The sequence below is a fragment of the Salvia miltiorrhiza genome, chromosome 7 (genome assembly GCF_028751815.1).
Source record: "Salvia miltiorrhiza cultivar Shanhuang (shh) chromosome 7, IMPLAD_Smil_shh, whole genome shotgun sequence".
Taxonomy (NCBI): domain Eukaryota; kingdom Viridiplantae; phylum Streptophyta; class Magnoliopsida; order Lamiales; family Lamiaceae; genus Salvia; species Salvia miltiorrhiza.
This window is the reverse complement of record NC_080393.1, coordinates 2,557,001-2,584,647: the sequence shown is the minus strand read 5'-3', so window position 1 is coordinate 2,584,647 and position 27,647 is coordinate 2,557,001. Positions and strand designations below refer to the sequence as shown.

Here is a 27,647-nt window from a genome sequence, read left to right as displayed (position 1 = left end):
ACTGTCTGAATACTCTCAAATCCACTACCTTTGCATAACGTTTTCTGGATGTTTATGAATTTGGGGCAACAACTCCGAACAAAAGAATCCATAGAAGCACGGGTCACTGCGAAACCATCTAGCGTCAAATTCTCCACCGTATAGCTGAACCATCTCCCACATATCTATATCCATCATATATACAGAGAAACTCGGGATGGGCTCAACATTTTCCCATTCCACCCACAAAATTCAAATCATACGACCAAAAACAACAAATCTTCTCAAAGTTTTCTTGTTTCACACTTAGTAAAGACATAATTGAAATAACAAGATACTTGAAAATAACAAAATACTTGAAAAACAACAAACGACGGACTAGAAAATAGTTGAAAGCAGAGAAGAGCTCATTTATGATGAGTGATCACCACTTCTTCAAGTGGAAACCAGCCTTAAGCAGAAAATTGTCTATATCTATAGTAATCAACGCATATTACCCATAAAAATCTTCAATACTAGGAAACGATCTAGGTCCCTGTATGAGTTGGAATCGAACGAATTCTTCTCCCAAATGATTCGTTGAATCATCTAACAACGTGTTCCATGGCAGAGAGCTCAAGTGTGGAAACTGTTCCACATTCTCTTTCTCTATACCTCTCACGCATTTTCTTTGAATGTTAACGAAGTTGGGCCCACAACTCTGAAGCAAAGCATTCAGAAATGCCAGCGACACTTGCGAAAAGACCGAACCGCTTATCGTCAAATTCTCAACTACAGGCACAGCTAAACCATCTCCAACATATCCATTTTGATCACCAAGTTGCGGCAGGTTCACGTATAGAGCCAGAGAGACTCGGGATGGGCTCATTAGTTTCACAAACTGCTTCAACGAACACCACCACGACGCACTGCCCATATCTACGCAGCAGATTATGCGTATATCCGACTCCCATTCCCTACTACTTGTTTTCAACTTAAGGCGCGGCACATCATAACCCTCGAACTTGAATTTCCGCATATTTGGAACATCAAACTCCAATTTAGTTTTTGTACCGCATGAGCTAATGGTTACGCAGTCGAGTGATAGGCTACAAATTCTAATTACATCGTTCCCATTAGCCTTAAAGAGGCAATCCCTAATCACCAATGTGTTGAGGCAAGGAAATTGAAGCCACAACTCAGATTGGGTTAAGCTGTCTTGGGTATTCAAACGCACTAATTGCAAAAACTTGAGCTTATTCAGTTTGGTCGTACAACCATAAAAAGGAAGAAAGGGTTTGAAGCAACCTTCCACTGTTAATTCCTCAAGCAATGGGAATCTGTGACTCAAATAACTAAAATCACCCTCAGTTAGAGTGCTGGATAGAGTGAGTGATTTAAGATTGGAAGAGGTTAGCGGTTTATTCCTTCTCTCCAGATCAACTATGAAGACTAACAAGGACTCCATTCGCAAAGACTTGAGCTTATGCAGTTTCAGCATCGCACCAACATCAAACACAAGCCTCTTCGGTTGTTTCAATGTTAATTCCTCAATCAGAGGGAATCTCCAAATCAAACCCTCATAGAAATCACCATTTACATAGACACCGGATAGAGTAAGGGATTTAAGAGTGGAACAAGTTATTATCTCTTTCTTCTTCCTCCTCCCGAGATCAACTGTGCAGCCAGAAACAGATAATCGAGTTAGGGTTTGGGATTCAAGCACCTCATCTGGTAAATCAAACCACCACTTAATATATTCGATTGTGAGATCAATAACCCCCAATTTGATCGCTTTCAAAATCAATTCTCTAGCCAGAGAATCGTCTTTATACATCCGTAGATTGAAAGTTTGGATGTTTAGGTTGAGATCTTCATACCTCTGCAACGTCTTCCTCGCCCACTGCGGAAACCTTTCTCCCAACTCGAATTCATGAAACCTAAGGTTGGGGCGCGTGGACCACGCGCCGTACCAGGACTTGGAGACGAGAGTCGTTCGAGCAGCTTCCCTTTGATCAGACATCAAAGATTGAATTTGGTGAATAATTTCTTCAGGAAATTCAAATTCGCCCATAGCCGCAATTCTTTGGGGATGCCTCTCCATGGCTTCACCTCCAAATTCGAAGATTTGTGCTAGGGTTACAAAAGCAATAGTGCCTAACTGTGGCTTTTGATTACAAATTTGATAAAATGATAGGTCGGGTATCAATTTGATAATATCGTAAAGTTGGGAACATAATTGTTAATTCAGTAAAACGATGGGACATGAAGTAATATTTACCCAAATAAAATTTAGAATGAATAAGTTATGGTAATTTAAAGTTTTAAAACAATTTTCTTTAATGTTTTTTCTCTCCTAAATGACATATTTAATTTTTTTTTTCTTACTATGTTAATTTTATTTATTTGTGATGACATGTTTATTTATGTTAAAATCATAAAACATTAATATTGAATTGCAGTTTAATTTTTTATTTTCAATTATTAATTTGATCTTGAATACATAAAATAGAGCCCAAAAAAACTTTTGACCGTTTTGCAAATCAAGTACTCCCTCCATCCACTAATTCATATCTTACTTTTTTTTTTCGTCCACCAATTCATGTTCTACCCATTTTTAGTAACTATTTATACATTTTTTAATTGGTGGGTTCTAATGAATAATACATTTTTTCTCCACTCAACTAATAAACAATACACTGTTAATTAGTGGACGGAGGGAGTACAATTTTTTTTGGCTTGCAATTATTGACAAAATTTTCATAATCGTTCAAACTCCGCATTCACATTACTTCCACTATGAAACAAACGTAAGCTTATGTGCTCAAACGACGGGCTACAAGGAGTGGCAAAAAAAATTATATCTACCGAAACTAAATATATATACAAATTATCTGTGAAATCTAATCTATATTTGACCGCGATGATTCGTCATAATTTGAAATTCATATAGTAGCATCATTAGAAATTTAGAAACGCAGGTAGAATAAAGCCTATATTGCTTACATATTCTGAGTTAACTAGTGTTTGGTAGCATAAATACATTAGAGGAAAGACTCGTATAATGTAAAAGCCCTGCTTAAGTTTACTGTTTCTCACCTCCACCCTAAAATAACATGACAAGTTTTAATCTTGATTAAAATCTATACATACATAACAGAGTTTTGTAAAACCGATAGTCTCTCATATATAACGATTTTTGACCAAAATCGTTATGTATGAACGTTATCTATAATTTTTTTTTAGTAGTGAAAAAATTTACCTCATTTTATTTTTTCCCACGAACTTTGAGAATTGACAAAAAATACACGAACTTTGTCTCATGTTATTTTTTCCACAAAATATATTGTTACGGAAAAATGATCCAAATAATTCTTTTATAATTAACATTAATACTGCGTCACTTGAGATTAGGCATTGAAAATTTCTCAATCACATGTGATGAATATTTCACGTCATTAGTTGGATTAATTGGATTGGGAAATGCTAATTACAATTATACAAGTTGGGTGATAGGTAATCATACATCCATTATCTCTCGTTATTTTTTAAATAGCTTAATTAATTTAATTTATGATAGATGACAAACATTCATGGGTAATATGAATTATGTTTTAAGAAAATAAAATATATTTCGTTATAATATATCTCAAGTGAAGCTGTATTTATTGTTAATTATAAAAAAGATTATTTGAATTGTTTTCTATAACAATATATTTCGTGAGGAAAAATAAAATAAGTCAAAATTTATATTTTTTGACAATTCTCAAAGTTCATGGAAAAAAAAACAAAATGAGTTGAAGTTCATATATTTTCAGACAACCTTTAAAGTTCGTAGGAAAAACATGAATAGCAATATCAACATGCATGCATCAGAAATAATCAGCTCCACCCGCCATATGTTCGAAAAAATACCCCAACAACATGAAGCAAAATCGAAGCAAATAATCAGTATGTATAACTCCAAGTATTCCACCCTCTGAAATAGGACGTCCTCAAACCATATCAAATCAAAATAATTAATTAGTTATATTTTTCAAAATAATTAAGCTACAGAATCTGGAAATATTTATAATCATAGATCGATCAAATTTCTAGGTCCATAAATCTCTTGCAGACTAGAATTGTCTATATAGTAAATTAGTAATCAATGTATTTTAATAATGACTGCAAAAACAACTCATCATAAAACATTGATGTAACAATTCCACTTGAAAATCAATGAAATCTGGTCACATCCTATAGCAAATAATCCAACGAAATACTCACTTTAAATTCAATCAATCCTTCAGCAAAATGTACTCTCCCGCATTAAATTCCAGACGTTAATTTGAACCACCTTTGTTCAATAATCAATATAATTCATTGTTTTAATTCAAGAACAAAATTTAAAATAATAAAAAGATAAAGTGCAATCCAAGATTATTTTCTGCTTTTTCATCATTATTTCGACCTATATATATATAACCCCTTCCAATCCACAAGCTAGTTGGGATCAAGAAATATTATCAAATAAATTCGTAGGCATATTATAAAGAACTCTACGATATAAGATCTCGCAATGCAATAATTTGACTACTCTAACATAAGACCAAATAGACTTGAGAAAATTGTTTATCTAGTTAAAAAGAATAAGTCTAACTTTTTTTTTTATATATAAATTACATAAGTAAATAAAGAAATTTAAAGACTGTGTCATAGAGTACTCAAACCACGCACAGAAAAATAAGTCTAACCTAATAATGTAGGAAGTGATTAGGGTGCAGAAAGCTCCATGATCAGTTGGAAGTGAAGAAGTTCCCTAGGATCCCTTGCACCATCTAAGAATGACTCCATCTTCAATTGTCTCAACACTTCCACCTTCACTATCTCCATAGAAACGTCTTTGAACGTTTACGAAGTTGGGTCGACAACTCCAAAGTAAAGCATCCAAAAATGGCATTTCTGGCCTCAAATTATCCACCACAGGCATAGATAAAGCATGTCCATCATCTAGCAAATCCCACCACATGAAGAGAGAAACTCGGGATGAGCTCAACATCTTCACAAACTGGTTCAACGAAGACAACCACGCAGTGCTAGCCATGTAGGGCGAGAAACGTATGTGTATATCCGACTCCCATTCCCTACTACCTATTGCTTTGAACTTGAGGCGCGGCATTTCATGACCCTCGAACTTGAAGTATCGAATATTTGGAACATCAAACTCTGCACTGACGTTTCTACACTCATGGAAGAGTATGATTACGCGCTCAAGTGACGGGCTGCAAATTCTTACATCGTCCCAATCATAGTCGGAGTTGTAATCCACGATCACCAAATCTTTGAGACAACGAAATTGAGGCCACAACTCGTTTTTAGATAAACTATGTTTAATATCCAAACCCTCCAATCGCAAATACTCGAGCTTGTGCAGTTTCGTAATCGCGCCGACGTCAAAGTGAAGCGGTCTTGCTATGCTTCCAAAAACAGATAACCTAGCTAGGGTTTCGGATTCAAGCACAATACCATCCAAGCTCGGTATTTCAATGGTGAGATCAGTAGCCCCCAATTCGATGGCTTTCAAAATCAATTCTCTAGCCAGAGAATGATCTTCATATTCCTCCATCATCGTCAGCCTGAAACTCTTAATCTTTAGGTTCAAATCTTCATACCTCCGCATAGTCTTCTTCGTGAATACGGGAAACTCATCCACGCGATTCCAGAACATGTATTGATCGAAACTGAGGTTGGGGCGCGTGCACCACGCGCCGTGCCAGGACTTGGATAGGAGAGAGGTTCGAGCAGCTTCTTCTTCTTCATGCAGAAGAGATTGAATGTGTTGAATGATTTCTTCTGGAAGTTGGGATTCACCAGCAATTCTTTTCTGAGGATTCTCCATTGGAGCCCCTCCAAAATTTAGGTTTGGGGGTTTCGAACAAGCTGTTAGCGGCGACTCTCTTTCTCTCTCTGACCAATTTTAATATGAATTGAATTCGGACTAACTTTTTTGTTTTTTAAGGGAATTCGTACTTAACTTAAACACATATACATATTATATATAGGACATTTAGTATGCAGATAAAGTATGATATGTTTATTTGATTAAAAGATTTTTTATGTATAAGATATCGATATTATGTTTGGTTATGTACACTAAATATTACAAAAATAAATTATTGTAAGAGAATAAAATTTTAATGATTTAATTAATTAATTCATGGTAGAATTAAGATTAAAGCTATGATAGTTTAATTTATTAATAAATAATATGATTAAAATTTGTATATACATAATTTAAAGGATTTGTGTGACATATACATATTATTGGCCTTGCTTTATAATTAAAGAGTCTTTGTTTTGAAGCAAACACGTACAGTACTAAAGTATCATCACTCATAAGTTTAATAAAGTATCATCACTCATAAGTTTAATCATCCTCATATAGTGAATAAAAATTATTTTGATTCTTCTAAAATCCATGGATAATGTCTCAATCTCATACTCTCAATGGACATTCAAAATTAACAGAACCGATCACCTACCCACCGTGGACAAGCATAATGTGCCCACTACTGATGTGACAATTTTAATTTGGAAAGAGAATTAACATATCTTACTCTAATTAAATTAAAATTATCTTACTCTAATTAAGATTGTCACATCAGTGGTGAGCACATTATGCCAGCCCACGGTGGGTAGGTGATCGGTTCTGTCAAAATTAAATATTCCATTTTAAGCGGATTTGTGAATAATAGACAATGCATATATATTGATAGCTACAACTCTTAATAGTTAATAATAACTAATTAAATTTCATAAAATAATAATTATTTTTATTAAAATTTGTGTAGTTCCTTATTAGAACTATTTTTTTATGAAAATTGGTAGTATATCTCTACTAATAGAAAAAGAGCCTAAGGCATCCTAAGCCACAACTTATGGATTGCTTATTTTACTCCTATTACATAGTATTTTATTTTAAGGTTATTTATAAGAATATATTAATTCATTAGATATTACACTAAATATATACATTCAATAAATTATTTATAAAAATAATGAATTAACAGATTTTCTAAAATAATAAATTCTGAAATAAAATAACTTTAATTATACGTACAACGTACGTTCTTTCTGCTAGTCATTCAAAACAAACAAAACATAGATTTATTTTTATTTTTTTATCGTTTTCTCCAATTTCAAGTCTAACAAAATAACTAATGATGCTAAAATAAGCAAGTAAAAAAACAGGTGGAATTGGTGCTGCCGGCGAGAGGAGCATGCATCCGACGACACAGTAATAACGATGTCGTTTTGCTGCTTGCTATCGCCATTAGCCTATTTCCGTTGGAAGTGAAGAATTTCCCCATGATTCCTTTTCTTTGCAGCATCTAACAATGTCTTCTTCTTCTTCAACTGTTTGTATACTTTCAAATCCACCATCTCTGCATAACCTTTTTCAATGTCTATGAAGTTGGGGCAACAACTCCAAAGTAAAGCATCCATAAAAACACTGGTTAATCCAAAACCCCGTAGCGTCAAATTCTCCACCGCAGGTGTAGCTAAGCCATCTCCCACATATCCATATCCATATCCATCATCGCCCATGAATATAGAGAGAGAAACTCGGGATGGGCTCAACATTTTCACAAGTTGCTTCAACGAAGAGAACCACGAAGCACTAGTAGCCGAGCCCGAGCGACGAGGACGTATATGTATGCGTATATCCGACTCCCATTCCCTACCATCCTTTGCTCTGAACTTGAGGCTCGGAATTTTGTTAGTACCCTCAAACTTAAAGTATCGAATATTTGGAACATCAAACTCTGCAACCATCACGTTTCTAAACTCATGTAAGTGTATGGTTATGCGCTCAAGTGATGGGCTACAGATTCTTACATAATCCAAGTTGATATTCTCAATCACCAATTCTTTGAGGCAAGCAAATTGAGGCCACAAGTCATGTTTAGATAAGCCATCTTTAATCGGCAAACCATCCAATCGCAAATACTTGAGCTTATGCAGTTTGATCAGCTTATGCACTTCGATCATCGTATCATCGTCGCAATAAAAGCGAGATGATCTCCTCAGATTTCTCAATGTTAATTCCTCAATGGATGGGCATCTCGAAATCAAATCCCTAATTAAATCACCTTTTACAGTCACATTGGATAGATGAAGGGATTTAAGATTGGAGGAGTTTACAGCTTTATTCCTCTTTTTGAAATCAACGCTGACATTTTGAACAGATAATCTAGCTAGGGTTTCGGATTCGAGCACCTCGTATGGTAGATTAATACTAACCCAGGTCGGTACATCAATGGTGAGATCGGTAGCCCCCAATTTGATGGCTTTCAAAATCAATTCTCTAGCCAGATCAGAATCGTCGTCACCTTCCACCCATAGCTTGAAACTCTTAATCTTTAGGTTCGAATCTTCATACCTCTGCATGGACTTCCTCGCGAATATAGGGAACTCATCCATGCGATACCGAAACGTGAAGGGGTCGAGACAGAGGTTGGGGCGCGTGCACCACGCGCCGTGCCACGACTTGGATAGGAGAGTGGTTCGAGCAGCATCCCTTTCAGACATAAGAGATTGTATGTGCTGAATGATTTCGTCTGGAAGTTTGGATTCGCCATCTGCTGCAATTCTTTTCTGAGCAGTCTCCATGGGAGGAAGACTTGCAAATTTTGAAAGTTTTTTTGAGAGGGTTTCAACTTCTTGCCACATATATAAAGTCTTCCACCAATTTTAATATGAATAGAATTCGGACTCAACTTTTACTTTTTATATTGAGTAGTGCTAAATGGCCATAATTATGGGTGCCATAATGGGTTAGATTAGTAATTTTATAATTGTTATAATTATATATTTTATTACTTTAACCATTAATTTATTATCTTACATACGTATTTCTATATATATTTTCTTTCCATGATAATTAAAGATTGTTTCCTTATATATGTTAAACTAATTATACTATGTTTGATTAATTAATTATTACTATTATGCATTTATTTATTTTTAGACACGTTTTGATTTTACTTAATTAGTGAAGATATATTGTGTACTAAAATAATTTTATACAATGTAATGATACTTAATCATTTTTAAATTCTAATTTAATAATAATAGTATAATTTATCTTATAGTTTTTTTGTAGATATAAAACGCCTATTTTAATTATAATAATCAAATGATAATTAATTTTACTTATAAAATATAAACGAGTGCAAATGCTAGTTATTTTTGTAAATTGGTGTTTGAGTAGGATAAGAAAAGGAATGAGAAAAACGTAGAAACCCTAGAACAAATCTACAAATTTGGAGGTGAAGCCATGGAGAGGCATCCCCAAAGAATTGCGGCTGTGGGCGAATACGAATTTCCTGAAGAAATTATTCACCAAATTCAATCTTTTATGGGTGAAACAGAAGCTGCTCGAACGACTCTCGTCTCCAAGTCCTGGTACGGCGCGTGGTTCACGCGCCCCAACCTCAGTTTTAGTGAACTCGAGTTGCGAAACAGGTTGCGGCAATACGCGAGGAAGACGTTGCAGAGGTATGAAGATCTCAACCTAAACATCCAAACTTTCCGTCTATGGATGCTTGCAGACGACGATGCTCTGGTAAGAGAATTTATTTTGAAAGCAATCAAATTGGGGGCTATTGATCTCACAATTCAAGTTTTGCACCTGGCGACGTTTGTTTTACCAGATGAGTTGCTTGAATCCGAAACCCTAGCTAGATTATCTTTTCACCGTGGCACAGTTGATCTGGAGAGAATGATTAATAAACCGCTAATTACCTCTTCCAACCTTCAATCACTCACTCTACAATGGACTGCAATTAAGTCTGAGTCGTCTGACTCGTGGCTTCAATTTGCTTGCCTCAAGACATTGGTGATTAGGAAATGCTACTTTATGGCTAATGGGGAGAATGTAATTAGAATTCGTAGCCCATCACTTGAGTGCGTAACCATTTACTTCAGCTTGTTTACAGAAGCTAAATTGGAGTTTGATGTTCCAAATATTTGGAAATTCAAGTTCGAGGGTTATGATGTGCCGTGCCTTGAGTTGAAAACAAGTAGTAGGGAATGGGAGTCGGATATAAGCATAATTTGCTCGGCTTATATGGGTAGTGCGTCGTGGCTGCATTCGTTGAAGCAGTTTGTGAAACTGCTGAGCCCATCCCGAGTCTCTCTGGCTCTACACGTCGGGCTGCGACGACTTGGTGATGAAAATGGATATGTTGGAGATGGTTTAGCTATACCTGCAGTGGAGAATTTGACGATAAGGGGTGATGGAGTACTGTCACTGGCGTTTCTGAATGCTTTATTTTGGAGTTGTTGCCCCAACTTCGTTAACATTCAAAGAAGATGTGTGAGAGGTATTGAGAAAGAGAATGTGGAACAGTTTCAATGCTTGAGCTCTCTGCCATGGAACACATTGTTAGATGATAACAATGATTCAACGAGTGATTGGGAAAAAGAAAAAGAATTCGTTCGATTCCAATTCAAATAGTGACCCAAATCGTTTCTTCGTGTTCAGAATTTTCTCTTTTTTTAGTATGGGTTGTTTTTTAGTTATTGGTGCAATTTTCTGTTTTTAATTATGTTAAGAGTAGTTACACTCTAGCTATATTTTGAAGTCTGAGTTAGATCAGTTAAGATCTGTTGGAGTGTATGAACGTATTAATTTATTATTTATACAAATAAGTACCTCCATTCGTGCGATGCATAACGAACATCGAAATTAATTAAAATATTTAAATAAATAAATATAAATATTAAATATAATCAAAATGTAAATAAATACAAATATATTTTAATAAATAAATAAATATTTTGTATACAAACACAGAAAAAAATTGTACTATGTAATGGAGAGAGAAAATAACATATTTAAAAAATATATATAATTTATTTATTTTAAATTTATTTTTAACAATTTTATATCATATTAAAGATCTTTTTTTACGAACTCAAATTTAAGATGAATATTGAATATATTTTTTTTTCATTAATCAAATATGATGATATTTAGAAAAAAAGAGAGATAAAATTAATAGGAAGAGAGAAAAAAAATAAAAAAATTGGTGGAATAAGAGAGAAAAAAGAGGGAAAAACTCTTTTTTATATATTATATAGATTTTAAATTGGGCTATAAGAGTATAATAGTACAATCATAATTAATCTTATTATTTTTTTAAAATAAGGGGCTATAGTGAAAAAATTGAGAACTGTGTTTAAAACTATCCTTTTGAGACCCACTCCCGTGCTCATGGGCCGTCGGCCCGATTGACTTTTATTTTAGTCATCTATATAATATACTACTCCATTTTTTTCCACTTTTTTTCTCTCTCTCTCTTCTCCCACTAATTTTTTTCTTTTTAATTTTTTTATATTTTAACATCATCAAATTTGATTCATGAAAAAAAATTATTCAATATATATCTTGAATTTAAAACAAATAAGTTATGAAAATTTTAAAATATTTTATTTTTTCTCTTCATTAAAATTTTACAACTTTTTATTTATTTATTATGGCGTGTAATACTTATTATAGTGTAATGATAATTTTCATTATCGAATAATTTTAAATTTATTTAATAACTATAATTATCATTATATTTTATACAAAGTTGAAAATTTACATTTTCAAATTAATGATTTTATTGAGTAATTGATGTGGATTATTTTATTTTTAAAAAATATTTTGTATTTTTTATATTTTGATTTTGTTTAATATTTATATTTATTTATTTGAATATGTCGTTTAATTTCGATGTTCGTCGTAAATTGCACGAATGACCGTACTAGTTTTAACTTAAAAGCAAAGTCACATTTTTATTTGGAACAGCATAAATACTTTTAATCATAAGATTGTAATTTTTATTTGAAACATATGTAGGTTTATCTTCAAAATAAATTTCAGTTTTATTCATATATAAAACCTCTTTTTTATTGATAACTATAATCAACAAGAACTGATCCTTTTATTCATCAAAACGATCACTTTTTATGAATAATATAAGAACTACATAAATGGGTGAATCTTAAAAAGAACTATTAAAATAAGAGCAATAATTCAAAAGGGCTTCATAATAGATGAGTGTATTGGCTCACATAAATTGTACTCCCTCCGTCCATCAAATATATGCCACAATTTCCTTTTCCGTCCGTCCACAAAAAATATGCCACATCCATTTTTAGTAATAGGGTCCACACCATTCCACTCACATTTAAAGTGGGACCCTTACTCCACTACCAACTTCACTCACATTTTATTAAAACCCGTGCCGAAAGTAAAGTGGCATATCTTTGGTGGACGGAGGGAGTATTCAGTCTAAAATAAGAAATTACGAAATCTTAAATCACAAATTTCAAAAATAAACAATAAAATAGAAATTTAACATGTCTAGAGTATAGAGCACAACTGCATAAACAATATTTCCAGCTCTATTAACATTTGGTATCTTCAAAACATGCCATTTGAGCATGTATTAAATAAATATAAAATAATTTTAAATAAATAAATAAATATTTTTATACACAAATATAAATAGAAAGTCGTATGAAGATGCACACGCTTTTGCTCCTAAACTGCGATATCATTTGGAATTTTCCAGTTTCAATCGACCAATCATCAATCAAATCCCCAAACAAAATCCTTCAAAAAAAAAAAAAAGAAGAAGAAGAAGAAGAGAAGAAATCATTCGAATTGCGACTCCCACGCTACCAGAAATCGTTGTACGATCGCAACAAATTGAATACTATTTCGTGATTTCCACTGAATCATCATAATGTCGTTCTCGTTCTTCAAGCAATCGAGGCCTAAGACACCACAGGAATTGGCGAAGGCGATAAAGGATAGTCTTATGGCGATCGATTCCATTACTGCAGCTGAAGTCAAATCACTAGAAAAGGTAGAATTCTGTTACAGCTAAGCTTCAAGTTCCGCAAGTGGAAAATGTGATCATAATTTGTGATTCGTTGGTTCTAATTTTTTTTGTTTGTGATTGATTTGTTATAATTTTTGTCTTGTATTGAAGGTAATTCGACTGATAACGCAGTATTAACAGTCAATTTAGTCAATTTTGGACCAAAGTGAACTTCTTCATCTTCTTCTACTATTTTCTTTTTCTTTTTTGATTTACTGTATCGATATTCGTGAGGAAATTGTGATTGTACCATTGAAGGAAAGAGAGCATTTGATCTTCATTGTATTTGTCACAGGACAAGAATTTGTATTCATTTTTTTTTTGAGGGTCGAATTTGTATTCATTTTTATTTTGCAAGAAGATGTCTAATATTTTTATTTTTTCAGAATAAGAAGTTATCTACTGTAAACTGATATAGAAGAAAGAAAACAACCTGTACATGACCTATACCTATTAACTGTACAAGCATGTTCTTTTAGGGGGCGTTTACTTTGCATGATTGATAAGATGCATGATTAAGTAGTTTTGTCCAAGGATATCTTCAATCTCACCCTTCCAGTGGGACATGAATCAAGCAAAATTAGCTCAAATGATTGAAATTATCATGAGACTTGAGATATCCCAAAGTTCCAATCCATCTTAGTAAGCAAAGGATTAGCCTTACTATTTTTATATATCTAGGCTAATCCTCAAAAGTAATGCCCCCTTAGTTTGTTGCTCACATATGTAATGCTATTAAATATGACACATCTCAATGATCATGCATCTAGTTATGTTGTGAGGGATGCCAATGAAAATTGTTCATAACGGAAGTTCTAAACTTCTAATGTTGATATAAGGGCAGGTATAGAGGCTGATGTTGTGTTTAATTATTATATCAAGTGCTTTGTTTGTCTTGTTGTCATGGCGCTGTATCACTGGTATGCCATGTTATTAATATCTGTATGGCTACGTTACAGGGTATGGAAGAAGTTGAGAAGAATATAATGACAATGAGAACTATGTTATCTGGTGACGGTGAAGTAGAACCAAGTGCTGATCAAATTACTCAGTTGGCATTTGAAATTTGTAATGAAGATGCTATTTCTCTTCTTTTTCACAAGTTACCTATTTTGGGATGGGAAGTAAGTGATTATGTACCACTCAATAAAGCAGTGTTGAAATGCATGCAGATCTGTTAATCCCAAAGCTTGACAAATATGTAAATCTCCACGCAGGCTAGGAAAAATTTAGTGCATTGTTGGTCTATATTGCTAAAGCAAAAGGTAGATTCCATAAATTGCTGTGAACAGTACATGGAGAAACATCTAGAGTTGCTTGACTTCCTTGTTGTTAGGTAAGAGCATATGTAAATGTTTCTTGTACACCACTTCGTTGGATAACTTTGTATTCCCATGTATGCCTGCAACATGTGTAACTTGTTTTACTTAGAAGATCCTTTTTTTTTGCTGTACGAGTTTTAACTGCTATATCAGGAGGAACAAAATTAATTACAGTTATGCAGTTTAACTTAATGAGTGGTACTTGCTCTTTTTCTGCAATAAAATGCTTTAGGTATAAATTGGGGCAAGAACACTTGTGGTGTTATTCTTAAGTTTGTCTTCCTTTCTCCTATTTTTAGCTATTATACAAAAATTGTTTTCCTGTGGATACATTTTGGTCATGTCTTGTTATATAAAAGTGTTGTTTGACAATATGCACTGTGGCAGCTATGATAACAAGGAAATTGCTCTGACTTGTGGACACATGCTGAGGGAGTGCATCAAATTTCCCACTCTTTCAAAGTAAGAGACGCTTGCTATCCGACTCTTTTTTTATTCTTATAGAATGCCTTCCGTTAGCATGATAAGAAACTCTTCTAGAGAATGTGTCGAAATAAGATTTCTAGAAGATCTCTTATTATGTTGCAGCTATTTGAGAGAATTCTATGGCACCCTTGTTTTCAGATACATACTGGAGTCTCCCTGCTTTGAGTTGTTCTTCAAATTCGTTGAGCTACCTACTTTTGATGTTGCCTCTGATGCCTTCTCCACATTTAAGGTCAGATATTTTGTTAATTGATACTTATGTGATTTGAGATCTAAAGTACTGTTGAGCTGTTACTTACAATTAGATAAACATTGCCAGGATCTGCTAACTAAACATCCAACTGCAGTTTCTGAATACCTGACTACCCACTACAACGAGGTGTTGCTCAATCTTTGACTTTGTGACACCTGATAGTGTAAAGGAAACTTGTCATTTCTCATTATTCTCCACACACCGCACTTATTTGACTTACACCATTTCGATCCAATAAGACGCATAAGAATGCTTGGTTTCATTTTGTACACAATATTTTTGAACTTCTTCAGGAGTTTGTATTATACTAATCACTGAAATCATTGTTTCATCTCATTTTCACTCAAAATACCAATTTTATGTTTTTAGGTGGCACCTTGTGAAAACATTTTTCAACACTATATATCATTTCTCAATTTTGTATCATGATTTTTTATGGGACACATCACAAATTATATTCTTCTTATCCAATTTAAAGTAGACCCCTACTTGTAATATGATCAATTTTATAGGAAATAAACCAACCAAACATATTCTAATTTTTAAAACCTGTAATTTCAAAATCCAAACTTGTTTTTTGTTTCCACAAAACCCCTAAACTTTACAAAGCTCACTGGAAATACTTAAAGCTAAAAGCTGAGACTTACGATGAAACCTAACATCACTTAAAAATATGAAGATTACATACTAACACTGATCTCCATTCCCCAACATCTAATTCATCTTAGTATTTTGTATTTTCAGTTCTTTGAGCTATATGAAAAGTTATTGACATCTGCTAACTATGTGACCAGAAGGCAATCTTTGAAGGTCAGTTTTTTCATATGTTGACCTGGCTTCTTTCTTCTATTACTTGTTTTGCATTTACATTTTGCATATAATGAACTTCAGCTCATGTCGGAATTTCTTCTGGAATCTCCGAGTACCCATATAATGAAACGCTACATTGGTGAGGTTCGTCACTTAAAAGTCATGATGACATTACTGAAGGTATCTTTCAATTCCTTATCTTCTTAATCTCAGGTGGTTTTTGAAATTTCTGATTATATATCAATGGGTAGGACCATAGGACTTATAGTGGCGTGGAAGAATGTGATCTGATGTTTTTTCACCGTTGCCTACAATTTGCGAAAATTAAGGAGTCTTGGTATCTTGCCGCATGAGTATAACATTTTGAAATGTGTCCTTGAGTCTGTTTTGTGGACTATGCTATGGAACCAACGAGGTATTACTCACACAAACTTTGGCTCCATTTTGGAATTAGATTTAAGACCTTGATGCAACTTTGTAGTGATAAATGGGTAGCTATATCATATAGTTATTTATATCGTATATTTATCTCATTGTGCCATCCATGCAAGTTCTACTTCTGCCCACATGTCCAGTGAGTCTTGTCAAGTGCCAAGGTTATGCAGATAGACTGCATACCTCATTCTTTACAACAATCTTTTTTATTTAGTACGTGCTTCTTAAATTGAGACAAGATTTTTCTTTTGTTGGAGTGAATTAAATTGAGATCTTTCTTTTGCAGGATTCCAGCAAAAATATCCAACTATCTGCTTTTCATATATTCAAGGTAATAAAATGTTTATACTCTCACATAATTATAATTTACTCATTTGAAGTGTACAATTTGATCTTGAGAAGCAGATAGGAGTGTAGAATTGAGATAGGTTCCTTCTAATCTAAGATGAATTTAATACATTTTTGGGGTTCGACATATAATTATGGTATATGATCTTGAGAAACATATAATTATGAACACAGCAAATCCCTGAGAACCTTTTGTCACACAATGTTCAAATAAGTTTAATTGTTTCTTTCTTTATGCTCTGTGAGTGGAAGAGAAATTTGTTTGCCTAACATCCCGAGTATCTGATTGAATATGATGTTCATTTTGGTGTTCATTTCTAAGTAATTTCTTTATCATATAACAATCAGAGTTTGGTGCTCTGGTATTCACCACACTGCTGCCCTCTTGTTGCGCTAGAGTGAGTGTGTTATACTCATTCCCGGCTCTTGCTTTGGGTTGTTCGTTGTGGCTAATACGAGATTACCTTCATTTTCTGATTTCACCTGCAGGTATTTGTGGCTAACCCAAACAAACCTCGGGACATAAAACTTATCCTGGCGAAAAACCATGAAAAGCTTTTAGCACTGCTCCAAAGTCTGTCTCCTGGCAAAGGTTTTATTTCATTTCCAACTTTTCCCTTGACGAACATGAATTATGCATCCTCAGCCACAGGCTCAAATCAAGGCTCTGTTCTTGGTTAAGATGTGTATTCCTTAATTCATCTACATAATTCGTGCCTAGTAAATTTGTTTGGATCATTGCAGGTGCTGAAGATGATCAGTTTGAAGAGGAAAAGGAACTCATAATCAAGGAAATAGAGAGAGTGCATCGGCTTACAGAAATCCAATCTTAGGTACAGCTTTGTGTTCTAACCATCTTCGCTCACTGAGCTTCTTTAACTTGGGATCACGGTCTCCTCGTTTCAGACTCCACGTTTTCAAGCTAGCATCCCCTAAAACATATGTAAAGTGAATCATCACGGAGTAGAGGATTTACGAACAAATAGAGAACTGATGAAACTCAGAACCCTAATATATTTATTAGAGCGCTCTTCGTGTAGAAACCAAAGAGGCGTCAGATGCTGTGCGACTGTCCAAAGAGACATCTTTTACCTTACTTCCATTTTTAACCTTCTGGGGGTTGGAATTGAAATCAGTGACCTGTAGCTAAGTTTGTTGTATCATAAGCATTTGCAAGTTGGACCTGCTTTACTGATTTTGTCCATATTTTTGCATATTCATTTTTCTTTCTTTTTTTTCCTTTTGTTTTTGGTTTTGGTTTGCTTTGTAATACGAGGAGTGAATGCAAAATGGCCAAAGTTATTGAAGAAATTTGTGAGCAATTTGCCTTTTGATCAAAGGTGCATATTGAATCACATTTTCTTTTGTTCCATGGTATCTGTTCAAAGATTTTATGTTGCATTTATTTCAGTTTACTGGTGAATGGATTCCTCTTATTTCAAGTTGCTCGCCTTCATTATGATTTTTCTCTCTTTTTTATTTATTTAGGATTAATCATACTCTCTATCTTCATTTTTCTTTTCTTTTTTTAAATGTCTGATTTTTTTATTTTATTTTTTCTTTTAAAATTCTACCATTTGGAGCACGTCAAAGCCTAGGCGATAGAAAAAAATAACAGTGTAACAAACAACAAAAAGTACGAACAATTTTACTTCAACTTCATTCTATCAAACAACCAACAACAAAATAAAAAATTCATATTTTTAGCATTGGAGGATTAGTCTGACGACAGAGTTGACCAAAAAAAACATAAAACAAAATTCGGACTACTACTGATATTCTCAAGATCGGACTATTATTTGAAAAAATAAGTGAAAAATTGAATTATGAAATACTATAGTTTAACCCAAAATTATGCTATGGTCAGCAAATTATTGTGCAAGGTTTTTATGATTTTCAACAACTTATCCAAAATTAAACACCAACTCTTGTAAATAAAATACCATCTAGAGTAGAAAAACCTGATTTTATCATAAAATAGTGTTCGTTATGTTTCGCTAGTAACGTTTTGTGCCGCTGCACTATCACTAACACATCAAAGTCATCCTATCAAAAAAAGAATATATATCAAAGTCATCATTTTATTTTCGCAAAAAAAAATAAAATTATATTCAATTTGCAATGAAGGGTTTATCAAATTCTGAAAGAACTGAAACAGTGCCGTGTATTTGATGGCTAGATTTACTCACACACAGCATGTGTGAATGTATCCATTATTATTTTATATATAGATGTATCTATTCACGGCATCTATACTATAGTGGATTATGAATATATATTCATTCCATTAATGAAAAAAACCCAAACACAAAATACACATCAACTGCGTGTATATATATACACACATCCATACACATTCTGTATCTATCACCTTCTTCCCCAATAAAGCATCATCAAATCAATTTCTCCCCATCCAACTCCGATGGACTTCTTCAAATCTGTCTTCTCGGAGCCCACCCCCACCCCCTCCCCCTCCCCCTCCCCCCCTACCACCCCCACCTCCCCAAACCCCTCTCCCACCCCTTCTTGGGGAATCGGATCCACCCTCCTCAAAACCATAGCCTCAAAATCCGAATCTTTAATCGACAACTACTACAAAGATCTCCAAGAATTCAGCTCCGGCTTCAAGAAGGAGACCGCCGTCATCCGCGAAGCCGCCAGCCGCGCCGTACAGGAACTCCCGGCGCGGCTCGAGTCCGGCGCCGCCATCGCCCAGGAATCGCTCGAGGCCGTGGGGCAGGCCATCGACAACGTGGGCTCCACCGTCTCCGACATAATCGGTAAAGATTTGAACTTTGCTGCAAATGATGGTCATTTGGATCAAGGCGATGATGATAGCAATGTAGGGGTTAGTGCTGGCCGTGATGATGAATTGGGTTTTAGCGCTAGTGTTAAGCCGTATAGTAGGATCGATGCGATGGTTCGCGCGGTGCAATGTGATATTCGAACTTATATTGATGAAGTGGAGGAGAGTGGGTATGGGGAATGGAGGTTGGGGTTTGGGTTGGAGGAGAGGAGGGGGGAGATCGAGGGATTGCTCGGTGAGAAGGGGGCGGTCGCGGAGATTTATGGCGAGGTTGTGCCGTTGAAGGTTGACGAGGAGATGTTTTGGTGCAGGTACTTTTATAGGGTTGATAGGGTTGTGAGAGCTGAGGAGGCGAGGTTGAGGATGGTGAAGAGGGCGATTTCGGGGGAGGAGGAGGAGGAATTGAGTTGGGATGTCGATGAAGATGATGATGATGCCAATGGTGGTGGTGGTGATGGTGAGGATAGGTTTAGAGATGAGTTGAAGGAGGGTGAGGAGGAGAAGGGAAAAGGTGTGGAGGAGAAGGAAGGAGGAGGTGGTGGTGTGTCGGGTGCAAAGGGCGAAATCTTGGTGGTGGATGATGAGAGTTTAGGGGGGCGATCGGTGTGCAATGAGAAGGAGGCCTCGTCGGATGGGAAGCTAGGGAGCGATATCTCGATTATCTCGAGCCAACGGTCTTCACACGTGGAGGACGATCTCGGATGGGACGAGATTGAGGATATTAGGAGTAGTGATGGGAGCAATGTAGGTGCGGTTGATGTTGGGAAGAAGTTGGTTGCTGCGGAGGAAGATGAGGAGCTCACATGGGATATTGAAGATGATGATGATGGTGGTGAGCATGTTTAACTTGTGATGTGAATGATTGGTATAGTGTGTGTTTTTGAATTTCACAGCCATTATTCTGCAAAATGTTAATAACAACACAATGCAGCCTAGCTATAACTTTATGCACCTTTTATTGCTTCCATTCTATTCTCAAACATTGTGTATATCCCATTTGGAACGATTGTATCGTCTCATGATTTTATATACCATGTTAAATCTTTCGAGCTTTATACTCTTTAATATCGTTAATTGCCATATTTATGTGTAATTTCATGCTAGGCTTTGCTGTTTTGATGTTTGCCCTTGCAGGAAGACAGATTTCCTTTATTCATTCATGCTATAAATTATCATTTGATATATCCTTTGCTTCATAAGTTTGTAAAGAATAACAAAAATTGGGGCAACCAAATTGTGAATTCATTATTCACACATGTAACCTGGGACAATATTTTGTTCGAGTAAGAGAACTCAAGTGTCATATCAACCACATATTCACAAGTGCGGCGTCTCGTTACCATTTTCACAGTTTCCACATCAACGAAAACAAAAAAACACTTGAATTATATCTAAAACATAACACAGTCTACGCAGTAGTAATTAGACCGTGGCCTCAGTTGTCTTGTTTCAGCATCCGCAGAATGGTCAGGAACAGGTTGAGAACGTCGAGGTAAAGGGTGACCGACGCCCAGATGTACTCGTCGTATGTGAAGCGCTTGATGAGGTTCTCCGTGTCATAAACGATGTATCCTGAGAAGATTATGGCACTGATCGCGCTGTACACAGCAACGGTAGTAGATCCCAATGGGTATACCGCCTGCATTTACCAATGTCGAATACAGTTTAGCAGCTAATTCCAACACATACGCGAGCGCGCACACACACACATATATATATATAGAGAGAGATAATACCTGAATAAAACCGGTCAAGATCAAGATGAAAAGGCTAGTAAACAAGATTGGTCCCAGAAAGCTGAAGTCTTTTCCTTTCTTTGCAGCCCAGAAGGTGTAGCCAGTCAGTGCTGAGACTACAGCTGAGGTCAATATCAAGGCTTCGAGCACAAGTCTTCCTGTACATGATGGCAGAGGAGGAAGAAGGATTAGACAAACAAACACCCTGCGTCAAACTCGGATTTCATTGGAAGCTACTAACCTTCAGTGTTAGCACAGCTCACTCCAACAGTTAGACTCATAGAAGCAGTGAAGAGCCCAAGGAATACCAAGTTCAATGGATGCTTCTGCCTATAGATATGGAGTGGCCACAATACTGTCATACAAATACAATGTCTGTTAGCAACAAAGTTTAATGCCGGAAACATAACAAGAAACATGAAACATAGTGAAATCGATATTGTTTCATGCAATCGCTCCTCTGTACTTGATAAAACATCACATCCTAACAATCATATTCGGAAGCAAGAATGTTTCAGTCAGTTAGAACTTAAAACAAAGAAATGTGGCGTGCACAGAAGAAAACATCTTGAGTAAATTGAAAAAATGGTAATTTAGTCATAATTACTTGCAAATAACATACGTGTAGCTACTGTCAAGTGCAACCTAATATTTAGTTGAGCTAATCCGAATTCCCAACCAAACCTCACGTTAACTACTAGACATTCTATCAAACTTACAAAACCATCAAATTAGATATTGGTACAGTAAATCATGATTTATAATTATAGCCCATAGGTGCAGGACAAACCATTACTCATTTACTGTGTATAATTTAAACCTAAAGGTATGACAAAATTCAGCTGATATCTACATATGCACCTATAAATCAGAGCAGATCTGCGAATTTATACCTACATTTATGCGAGTCAATCACTTGATTTGTTAATTTGATTCGGCAGGTACAAAAGTTTGGTGAATACGAGGTGTAATCATAAGAATTCAAAATCGGCATCACAAATGTAATTAACAATAATCACGTAACGAATAAATAATTGCGTAATTCATTGATCGCACTCACAGATGAAGGGGGTAAAGACGAGGAAAAGCAGGAGGCCGGAATTCGCGCGCAGGAGGTCGTTGATCGGCGCGTAGAGAACAGTCGCGACGGTGACTAAGGTGGTAACGAGGATCTGCGCCGCCAGTATGCCGTACACTTTGCGTATGAATCCCCATCGCAGCAGATTCTCGCCGTGGCCGATTCCAGGGTAGAGGCGATCCCCAGACTCTATGTCAATGTCTCCGACCTTGATCCCGTCGGCGATACCGCCGGTGCTGACGCTGGTGTAGGCGTGCATCTTTCAGATCTGGGGGTGGTGGTGGTGGTGACGACGGTTGGATGGTTCTCCTCCGTCTTTTCTCTCTCTAGAAATTTCGCTTGGTTGCAAATGAAATGCTATGCGCCTATTTATTTAATCTCGGTCGTCGGTTGGTTCACGTTGACGCGTTGGAGCCGCGTCAAATAAACACAAAGTTTGGCTAAAATTCCGAATTAACCCTTCGTGTCTTTGCATTCCGCCTAAACTTTACATTTTTTTAAAGAGAATTAATAGTTCCCCATTTTCTCCTCTCTACTATAACTTTTTTTTTTTAAATTGTAATAGACATCTAATCTAATCTAATATATAAATAAATCAGCAATTTATACACGGGCGGAACATCTACACTACACAACTGACTTTATCGTTATGTTTTTCATAATTTAATCCCAATAGTCCTTAAAAATAGAGCATTTTACTAATATGAAGAACGACTCTTGCAATGTGATGAAGAGAAAATTGATAGAATCTTGACCGTTGCTGTAAATTTTAAGAGTATTTTTGCTACTTTAACTATTTTTTGGAAAATTTGAAAATAAGTATGAAATTCCAAAACTATTGACATTCAATTTGAAAATAATTATCAGAATTGCCTTTTCCTTTTCTTTCTTTTCTTTTTGACGGGGGAAGGGGGTAACTAGCTTGCTTAGTCATTGTCGTAGCTCACTATAAATTATTTTTGAGAAAATCAATTAAAAAGAAGGGTTTTTTCCATCTTATAGTTAGTAGAGAGTAATCAATTCTTGTAAATTACAAAGCAATTGCAAGATTTGTTCCTAGAAAGTCAGCTACTTGTTAAGTCCATTGAGAAAAAGGCCATGACGACTCCCAAAAAATTAATTAAACTTGAAATTGCATATGACCTCAATAAATATCATCACAAAGAATGACTTTGATATGGAGCAACCACTAATGGAATGGAATCTAAAGGAGTATCATAGTAGTATATAATTCAATGACTAATTCCAAAAACCAGCCATCATAGTTTGAATGAAAAAATAATTTAGCTATAAGATCAACTTTCTGAGTTTCATCAACTTTCTGTGTGCGTGTGTTAGCTTTAACGATAGGTGATTAATGCTCAAAGCTAAGGTTCTGAGTTTGAATTCATCGTGATGCGATTTTTAATTTTTTTTTATTTATTTACTTGTGTAATTTATCAAAAAAATAGAAAAAATAAGATCAACTTTCCTGGGCGAGACAAGTTCAACAAGGCATGTCGAAGCTCCACTTGTCTCTCTTTATCTTATTCATTACAGATTTATAATCTTCAAACTAAACGTCAAGATCTTGCCGTTTTAACAAAATAAACGGCCATACTTAACGTAATTTAGATTTTTTTTTTCTCCCCTCATCTCTACAAGATAAATGTGAAGTTCATGGCACCAAATTAAAATTCCATCAATGCTAAAATATCAGTCAAGATGAAGGGAGAGAGAGCCCCACCAAAAAGCCTGCATCCATTTCAACTCGACTCGTTTACATCCCTATATCACTAGAGCTCGTCAATAGAACAATGAAAATTTACATTTAACACATCAAAATGTCGACGATCAAATGGGCAGGTTGTACAAGAACAATATACCATCCGAGGCAAATGAACTACCACATGCTGCATAACAAATGAATAACTTCTCTACCTCACTATAGAAAATATGATGCTGCAATTATATAGTCTAACCTGATCTTTGTGATGTTTCCAGTAGAAACATGTAATCCTGAAGCAAAATTTAGAAAGTTAACCACATAAGCTTTGAGAGGGTAAACTGAACAATGTGAAAATGTATAGCATGTAGATGTAAAACTCGAATATAGATGGAAATGCTAAGAAAGTTACATGTAGAGATAAAAGGGAGTTCCGCAGGCCAGGATGCAGAGAATTGGTTCGTCGACTTGCCAATTGTTGTTGTCCCTTGTTCTTGTTCGCGAAGCAGAAATCCTTCAGAAGAAAATTGCATTTGCTATCAATTTCGTCATAACCACCCAATTTTTTAGTCCACGAAGTACAATCTTCAAGTCTTGAGCTAAGATTCTTGCTCAGGGGTCAAAGTATAAGCCTGGCTTGACTGTGAGGCTGACTGGTTGAACATAGATGAATTAGGAGATCCGTGTTCTCACGAGAGGGCTGACTGACCGATAAGAGATGAAACGGGAGATCCGTGTATGAGTTCATCTGACTGTGAGATTGACTGGTCTGACAGATTTGAAATCGGAGATATATCTTCTGTGCATGGTATAAGCCCATCTAATTCTGAGACCGGCTTGTTGAGCAAAGATGAGAGCGGAGACCGGGGTTTTTGGTGATCAGTTCCTTCCACAATATTCGATAACAATGTTTGCACATGACGAGATTTGACTTTGCAAAGTGCATCCACCAAAGAATAGCAAGTATCTTCCTTGAGCAGATAACCCATCTTCACCATATAGTGTAAAACGAATAAAGCATCATCTAGTCTATAAGCTCCACAGAGGCATTCGATGACTTTCTCAAAAGTCGTCATCTTTGGTTTGACTCGACTCTGAATCATATGCCGCAACCACTCGTTCATGTCAGCAATCTGTCCTTGTCTGCTCAGTCCATATACGATTGCACTCAGAGCGTCATCTCCAGGATTAAAGCCCTTCTCTGACATGTCTAACCATATTCTTTCAGCTTCTTTTACATGTCCATCATCACAGAGGATTTCAATCAACGAGGCTAATGAGGCAGACGATGGCTCAAAACCCTGCTTCAGAAGTTCGTCTAGAAAGTACATAGCCTCTGCTGCATTCCCTTGCTTAGAAAAGCCTTGAATCATGGAATTGAATGTCATGGAATCTCTAACAATACCCTTCTCATTCATCTCCTCAAACAGTATTCGAGCTTCTTCCACTCTACTGTTAATGCATAGACCATATATCCTGGTGTTAAAACTTACTGTCGTCTCCAGTAAACCTTTGTCAAGCATCTCTTTATGAAGCTTCTCAGCTTCATCAACACAACCATTCAGGAACAAACCACTAACAAAAACATTGTACGTAAACTCGTTAGGTATAATCCCACCTTCAATCATCTCAAACCACAGTGTCCATGCACCTCGGACATCCTTGTTTTCACAAAGATTGCCAATCATAGTTGTGTACATGACTCTATCAGGATAATAACCCCTTTTCTTCAATTCATTAAAGATTCGTACCCCTTCATTAGTCATTTCTCCTCTGCAAAATCTTACAACCTCATGATAAGTGTGAATATCGGGGTAACAATTGTTTACAATCATCTTGCGCATAACAGCCGACACTTTTCCATACTTACCATTCTTTCCAAGAGCAGTTATCAGGTTATCGAAAACAATTTTATCAGGAACATGCCCAGTCTTGAGCACCTGCTGAAGAAGCTCAAACCCTTTCGAAACATTATTTTCCAAACAAAACGCCATAATCAAGCATCCCATGGTATCTGCATCTGGCGCAACACCATATTTCACCATATCTTCGTGCAACTTCCAAACAGCATCAGCTCTTCCCACTTTCACAGAGCAACACAAAGCCCAATTCCATGTTTCCAAAGACACGCAGTAACCAATCATTTTCAACCGCTCAAAAACATTAAGCACTTGATCAATCAACTCATTTTCACAGAGGGACCTTGTATACAACTCTAAAAACCAAGGCTCTACCTCAAACTCCCGATCATCAAGAAGGTTTTTCTCAACATCTTTTGCCTCTGCAAGCCTACCAAACATCTCATTACATAAAACGGGGTCGAATAAGAAACCATCTAGTGACCTAAGCCATAAATAGAACTGCAATGACAGAAACAAATCACTCTGCTGTTTCAAAATCTCACTGTAAACACCAGGATCCGTGAAACTGACCGTTGGAAAATCACTTAAAAGCGTGTTCTCCCATTTGGGACGAGTCCGAATAACATTGCAAACCTCCTTTGCAATCTCACTAGCATTCGTTACTCGATTTTCAGCAAGCTTTTGACCTAGATTTGGAGGTTTTCCCGTTAATTCCTCAGAAATTGCACTCGCTTCACCAATTCCAAGCATTCGATCTTGAGCAATAACCTCAATTGGGCTTCTCTGGTTATGCAACACATCTTCAGAATTTATGCTAAATTTGTCAGAACAGAGGTTTCGATTTCGGATTTGAGGTGTGGTGGTGCTGTGAGATGAAGTAGGGTTTTGGCGGCGGCTTAAATTTGAAAATATTGATGAAATCCTGGCCATGACAATCCTACATCTAATCTGCTAAGAACTCAATAATCAGAATATGCAAAGAGAATTCCGGATTGAAACGAACAATAATTTAGTGCAAAAACACGAATTCAGCTAAAAAATAAATCTATAAAACGAATGTAGAGCTATCAAGATTCCTATATGCTACATCAATTGAAAAAAAAAAAGGTTGAATTGATTCGAATTATACTTACAGTTACAGTTATAACGATGAGGTTGGAGGAGTGAAAACGGTTTGTAAAAGATGAAGTGAATTTGGTTACTCAAGATTCAAGCATATGAACTCTTCCAAATCTCGTAAGTACTATTTGTTATTTGGCCTCTTACCTTTTCAGTTACTATACTTTAACCCCATGTATTTGATAAATTTATTTTCTAGGACTTTCCCTAAAGATTATGTTATTTATCGATTCACAATTTAAAACATGTGTAATTTTCAATCTTGGATTTAAGTAATTTAAACTTTTTGAAATTACTTCCTGCTCAACATAATCCAAATTTTATAATTTTCATAAAACATTTAAAAGGTAAATTTTGCATTCACAAGAATCACGCCACAATTTTTTTATTTTGTTGCAATTACAAAATTTATAGTTTTCTTTTATCAATAAAAGTTTTTTTTAGAGTATTTTATCAATAAAAGTTGATGGTGTAGGTTCTCAAAAAAAAAAGTTGATGGTGTAAATAAAATGTGGATATTGACTTTAAAAAATTTAAAGCACACAACTATAATTTCTAGTTTTAGTGTTTGATATAAAATTGAGATAAAGGGTGATAAATAAAACTTAGATAAATAATACTTAGATAAATAATATCAGGGTGGAGGAGGTATTAAATTTTTTAGTGGAACAGTGATATAAGAGCGGGCCTCTCCCTTAATGCGGGCTTTCTTGTTAATCAATATTGCTATCAAACGCTTAGATAAGACGTGATATCAAACATAATTTGTATTTATTAATCCAACATTAATTTCCCTCTCAAAAAAA

General features: G+C 35.5%; 7 protein-coding genes across 9 annotated transcripts; 2 read left to right on the top strand and 5 right to left on the bottom strand.

Annotated features, from left to right (window-relative positions):
* Window positions 1–472: 472 nt before the first annotated feature.
* LOC130993035 (uncharacterized) lies at window positions 473–2,062 on the bottom strand. The gene has a single exon (XM_057917756.1). The coding sequence runs from the start codon at window positions 2,060–2,062 to the stop codon at window positions 473–475; it is 1,590 nt and encodes a 529-aa protein (XP_057773739.1).
* A 2,510-nt stretch (window positions 2,063–4,572) lies between these two features.
* Window positions 4,573–5,839, bottom strand: LOC130991584 (F-box/LRR-repeat protein At3g59190-like). Its single transcript, XM_057915874.1, has one exon. The coding sequence runs from the start codon at window positions 5,837–5,839 to the stop codon at window positions 4,760–4,762; it is 1,080 nt and encodes a 359-aa protein (XP_057771857.1). The 3' UTR covers window positions 4,573–4,759.
* A 1,298-nt stretch (window positions 5,840–7,137) lies between these two features.
* LOC130991583 (putative F-box/LRR-repeat protein At3g44080) lies at window positions 7,138–8,644 on the bottom strand. The gene has a single exon (XM_057915873.1). It carries the CDS (start codon window positions 8,611–8,613, stop codon window positions 7,279–7,281), a length of 1,335 nt encoding a protein of 444 aa, XP_057771856.1. The 5' UTR covers window positions 8,614–8,644; the 3' UTR covers window positions 7,138–7,278.
* A 3,878-nt stretch (window positions 8,645–12,522) lies between these two features.
* Window positions 12,523–17,907, top strand: LOC130991582 (uncharacterized). Its single transcript, XM_057915871.1, has 12 exons — window positions 12,523–12,866; window positions 13,841–14,005; window positions 14,099–14,217; window positions 14,591–14,665; window positions 14,828–14,921; window positions 15,009–15,068; window positions 15,687–15,752; window positions 15,834–15,932; window positions 16,474–16,518; window positions 17,025–17,127; window positions 17,280–17,368; window positions 17,442–17,907. The coding sequence occupies exons 1-11, from the start codon at window positions 12,744–12,746 to the stop codon at window positions 17,366–17,368; spliced, it is 1,038 nt and encodes a 345-aa protein (XP_057771854.1). The 5' UTR covers window positions 12,523–12,743; the 3' UTR covers window positions 17,442–17,907.
* A 1,050-nt stretch (window positions 17,908–18,957) lies between these two features.
* Window positions 18,958–20,187, top strand: LOC130993034 (uncharacterized). The gene has a single exon (XM_057917755.1). It carries the CDS (start codon window positions 18,958–18,960, stop codon window positions 20,185–20,187), a length of 1,230 nt encoding a protein of 409 aa, XP_057773738.1.
* Window positions 20,188–20,561: 374 nt separating this feature from the next.
* On the bottom strand, window positions 20,562–22,615 carry LOC130991581 (BI1-like protein). The gene is made up of 4 exons (XM_057915870.1): window positions 22,138–22,615; window positions 21,319–21,432; window positions 21,078–21,235; window positions 20,562–20,980 (listed from the first exon to the last, which is right to left on the bottom strand). The coding sequence occupies exons 1-4, from the start codon at window positions 22,412–22,414 to the stop codon at window positions 20,777–20,779; spliced, it is 753 nt and encodes a 250-aa protein (XP_057771853.1). The 5' UTR covers window positions 22,415–22,615; the 3' UTR covers window positions 20,562–20,776.
* Window positions 22,616–23,944: 1,329 nt separating this feature from the next.
* On the bottom strand, window positions 23,945–26,994 carry LOC130991578 (pentatricopeptide repeat-containing protein At5g18950). 3 transcript variants are annotated; one of them, XR_009091161.1, is made up of 3 exons: window positions 26,856–26,994; window positions 24,273–26,670; window positions 23,945–24,153 (listed from the first exon to the last, which is right to left on the bottom strand). XR_009091161.1 is itself a non-coding variant. In XM_057915868.1 (2 exons), exon 2 carries the CDS (start codon window positions 26,650–26,652, stop codon window positions 24,550–24,552), a length of 2,103 nt encoding a protein of 700 aa, XP_057771851.1. In that variant the 5' UTR covers window positions 26,653–26,673; window positions 26,856–26,906; the 3' UTR covers window positions 23,945–24,549. The 3 variants fall into 3 exon arrangements, 1 of the variants encoding a protein (XP_057771851.1); XR_009091162.1 differs by having other exon boundaries at window positions 24,273–26,673; window positions 26,856–26,906; XM_057915868.1 differs by having other exon boundaries at window positions 23,945–26,673; window positions 26,856–26,906.
* Window positions 26,995–27,647: the final 653 nt, after the last annotated feature.

What these genes read in the sequence shown, in the direction of transcription:
- LOC130993035 (XM_057917756.1), bottom strand. Translation starts at nt 2,062, where the DNA reads ATGGAGAGGCATCCCCAAAGAATTGCGGCTATGGGCGAATTTGAATTT.
- LOC130991584 (XM_057915874.1), bottom strand. Translation starts at nt 5,839, where the DNA reads ATGGAGAATCCTCAGAAAAGAATTGCTGGTGAATCCCAACTTCCAGAA.
- LOC130991583 (XM_057915873.1), bottom strand. Translation starts at nt 8,613, where the DNA reads ATGGAGACTGCTCAGAAAAGAATTGCAGCAGATGGCGAATCCAAACTT.
- LOC130991582 (XM_057915871.1), top strand. Translation starts at nt 12,744, where the DNA reads ATGTCGTTCTCGTTCTTCAAGCAATCGAGGCCTAAGACACCACAGGAA. An exon ending in AAGTCAAATCACTAGAAAAG is followed by an intron (nt 12,867 to 13,840) that starts GTAGAATTCTGT and finishes GCTACGTTACAG; the next exon opens with GGTATGGAAGAAGTTGAGAA. An exon ending in TCATGATGACATTACTGAAG is followed by an intron (nt 15,933 to 16,473) that starts GTATCTTTCAAT and finishes TTTCTTTTGCAG; the next exon opens with GATTCCAGCAAAAATATCCA.
- LOC130993034 (XM_057917755.1), top strand. Translation starts at nt 18,958, where the DNA reads ATGGACTTCTTCAAATCTGTCTTCTCGGAGCCCACCCCCACCCCCTCC.
- LOC130991581 (XM_057915870.1), bottom strand. Translation starts at nt 22,414, where the DNA reads ATGCACGCCTACACCAGCGTCAGCACCGGCGGTATCGCCGACGGGATC. An exon ending in CGTCTTTACCCCCTTCATCT is followed by an intron (nt 21,433 to 22,137) that starts GTGAGTGCGATC and finishes TTTGTATGACAG; the next exon opens with TATTGTGGCCACTCCATATC. An exon ending in TCTTGACCGGTTTTATTCAG is followed by an intron (nt 20,981 to 21,077) that starts GTATTATCTCTC and finishes TGGTAAATGCAG; the next exon opens with GCGGTATACCCATTGGGATC.
- LOC130991578 (XM_057915868.1), bottom strand. Translation starts at nt 26,652, where the DNA reads ATGGCCAGGATTTCATCAATATTTTCAAATTTAAGCCGCCGCCAAAAC.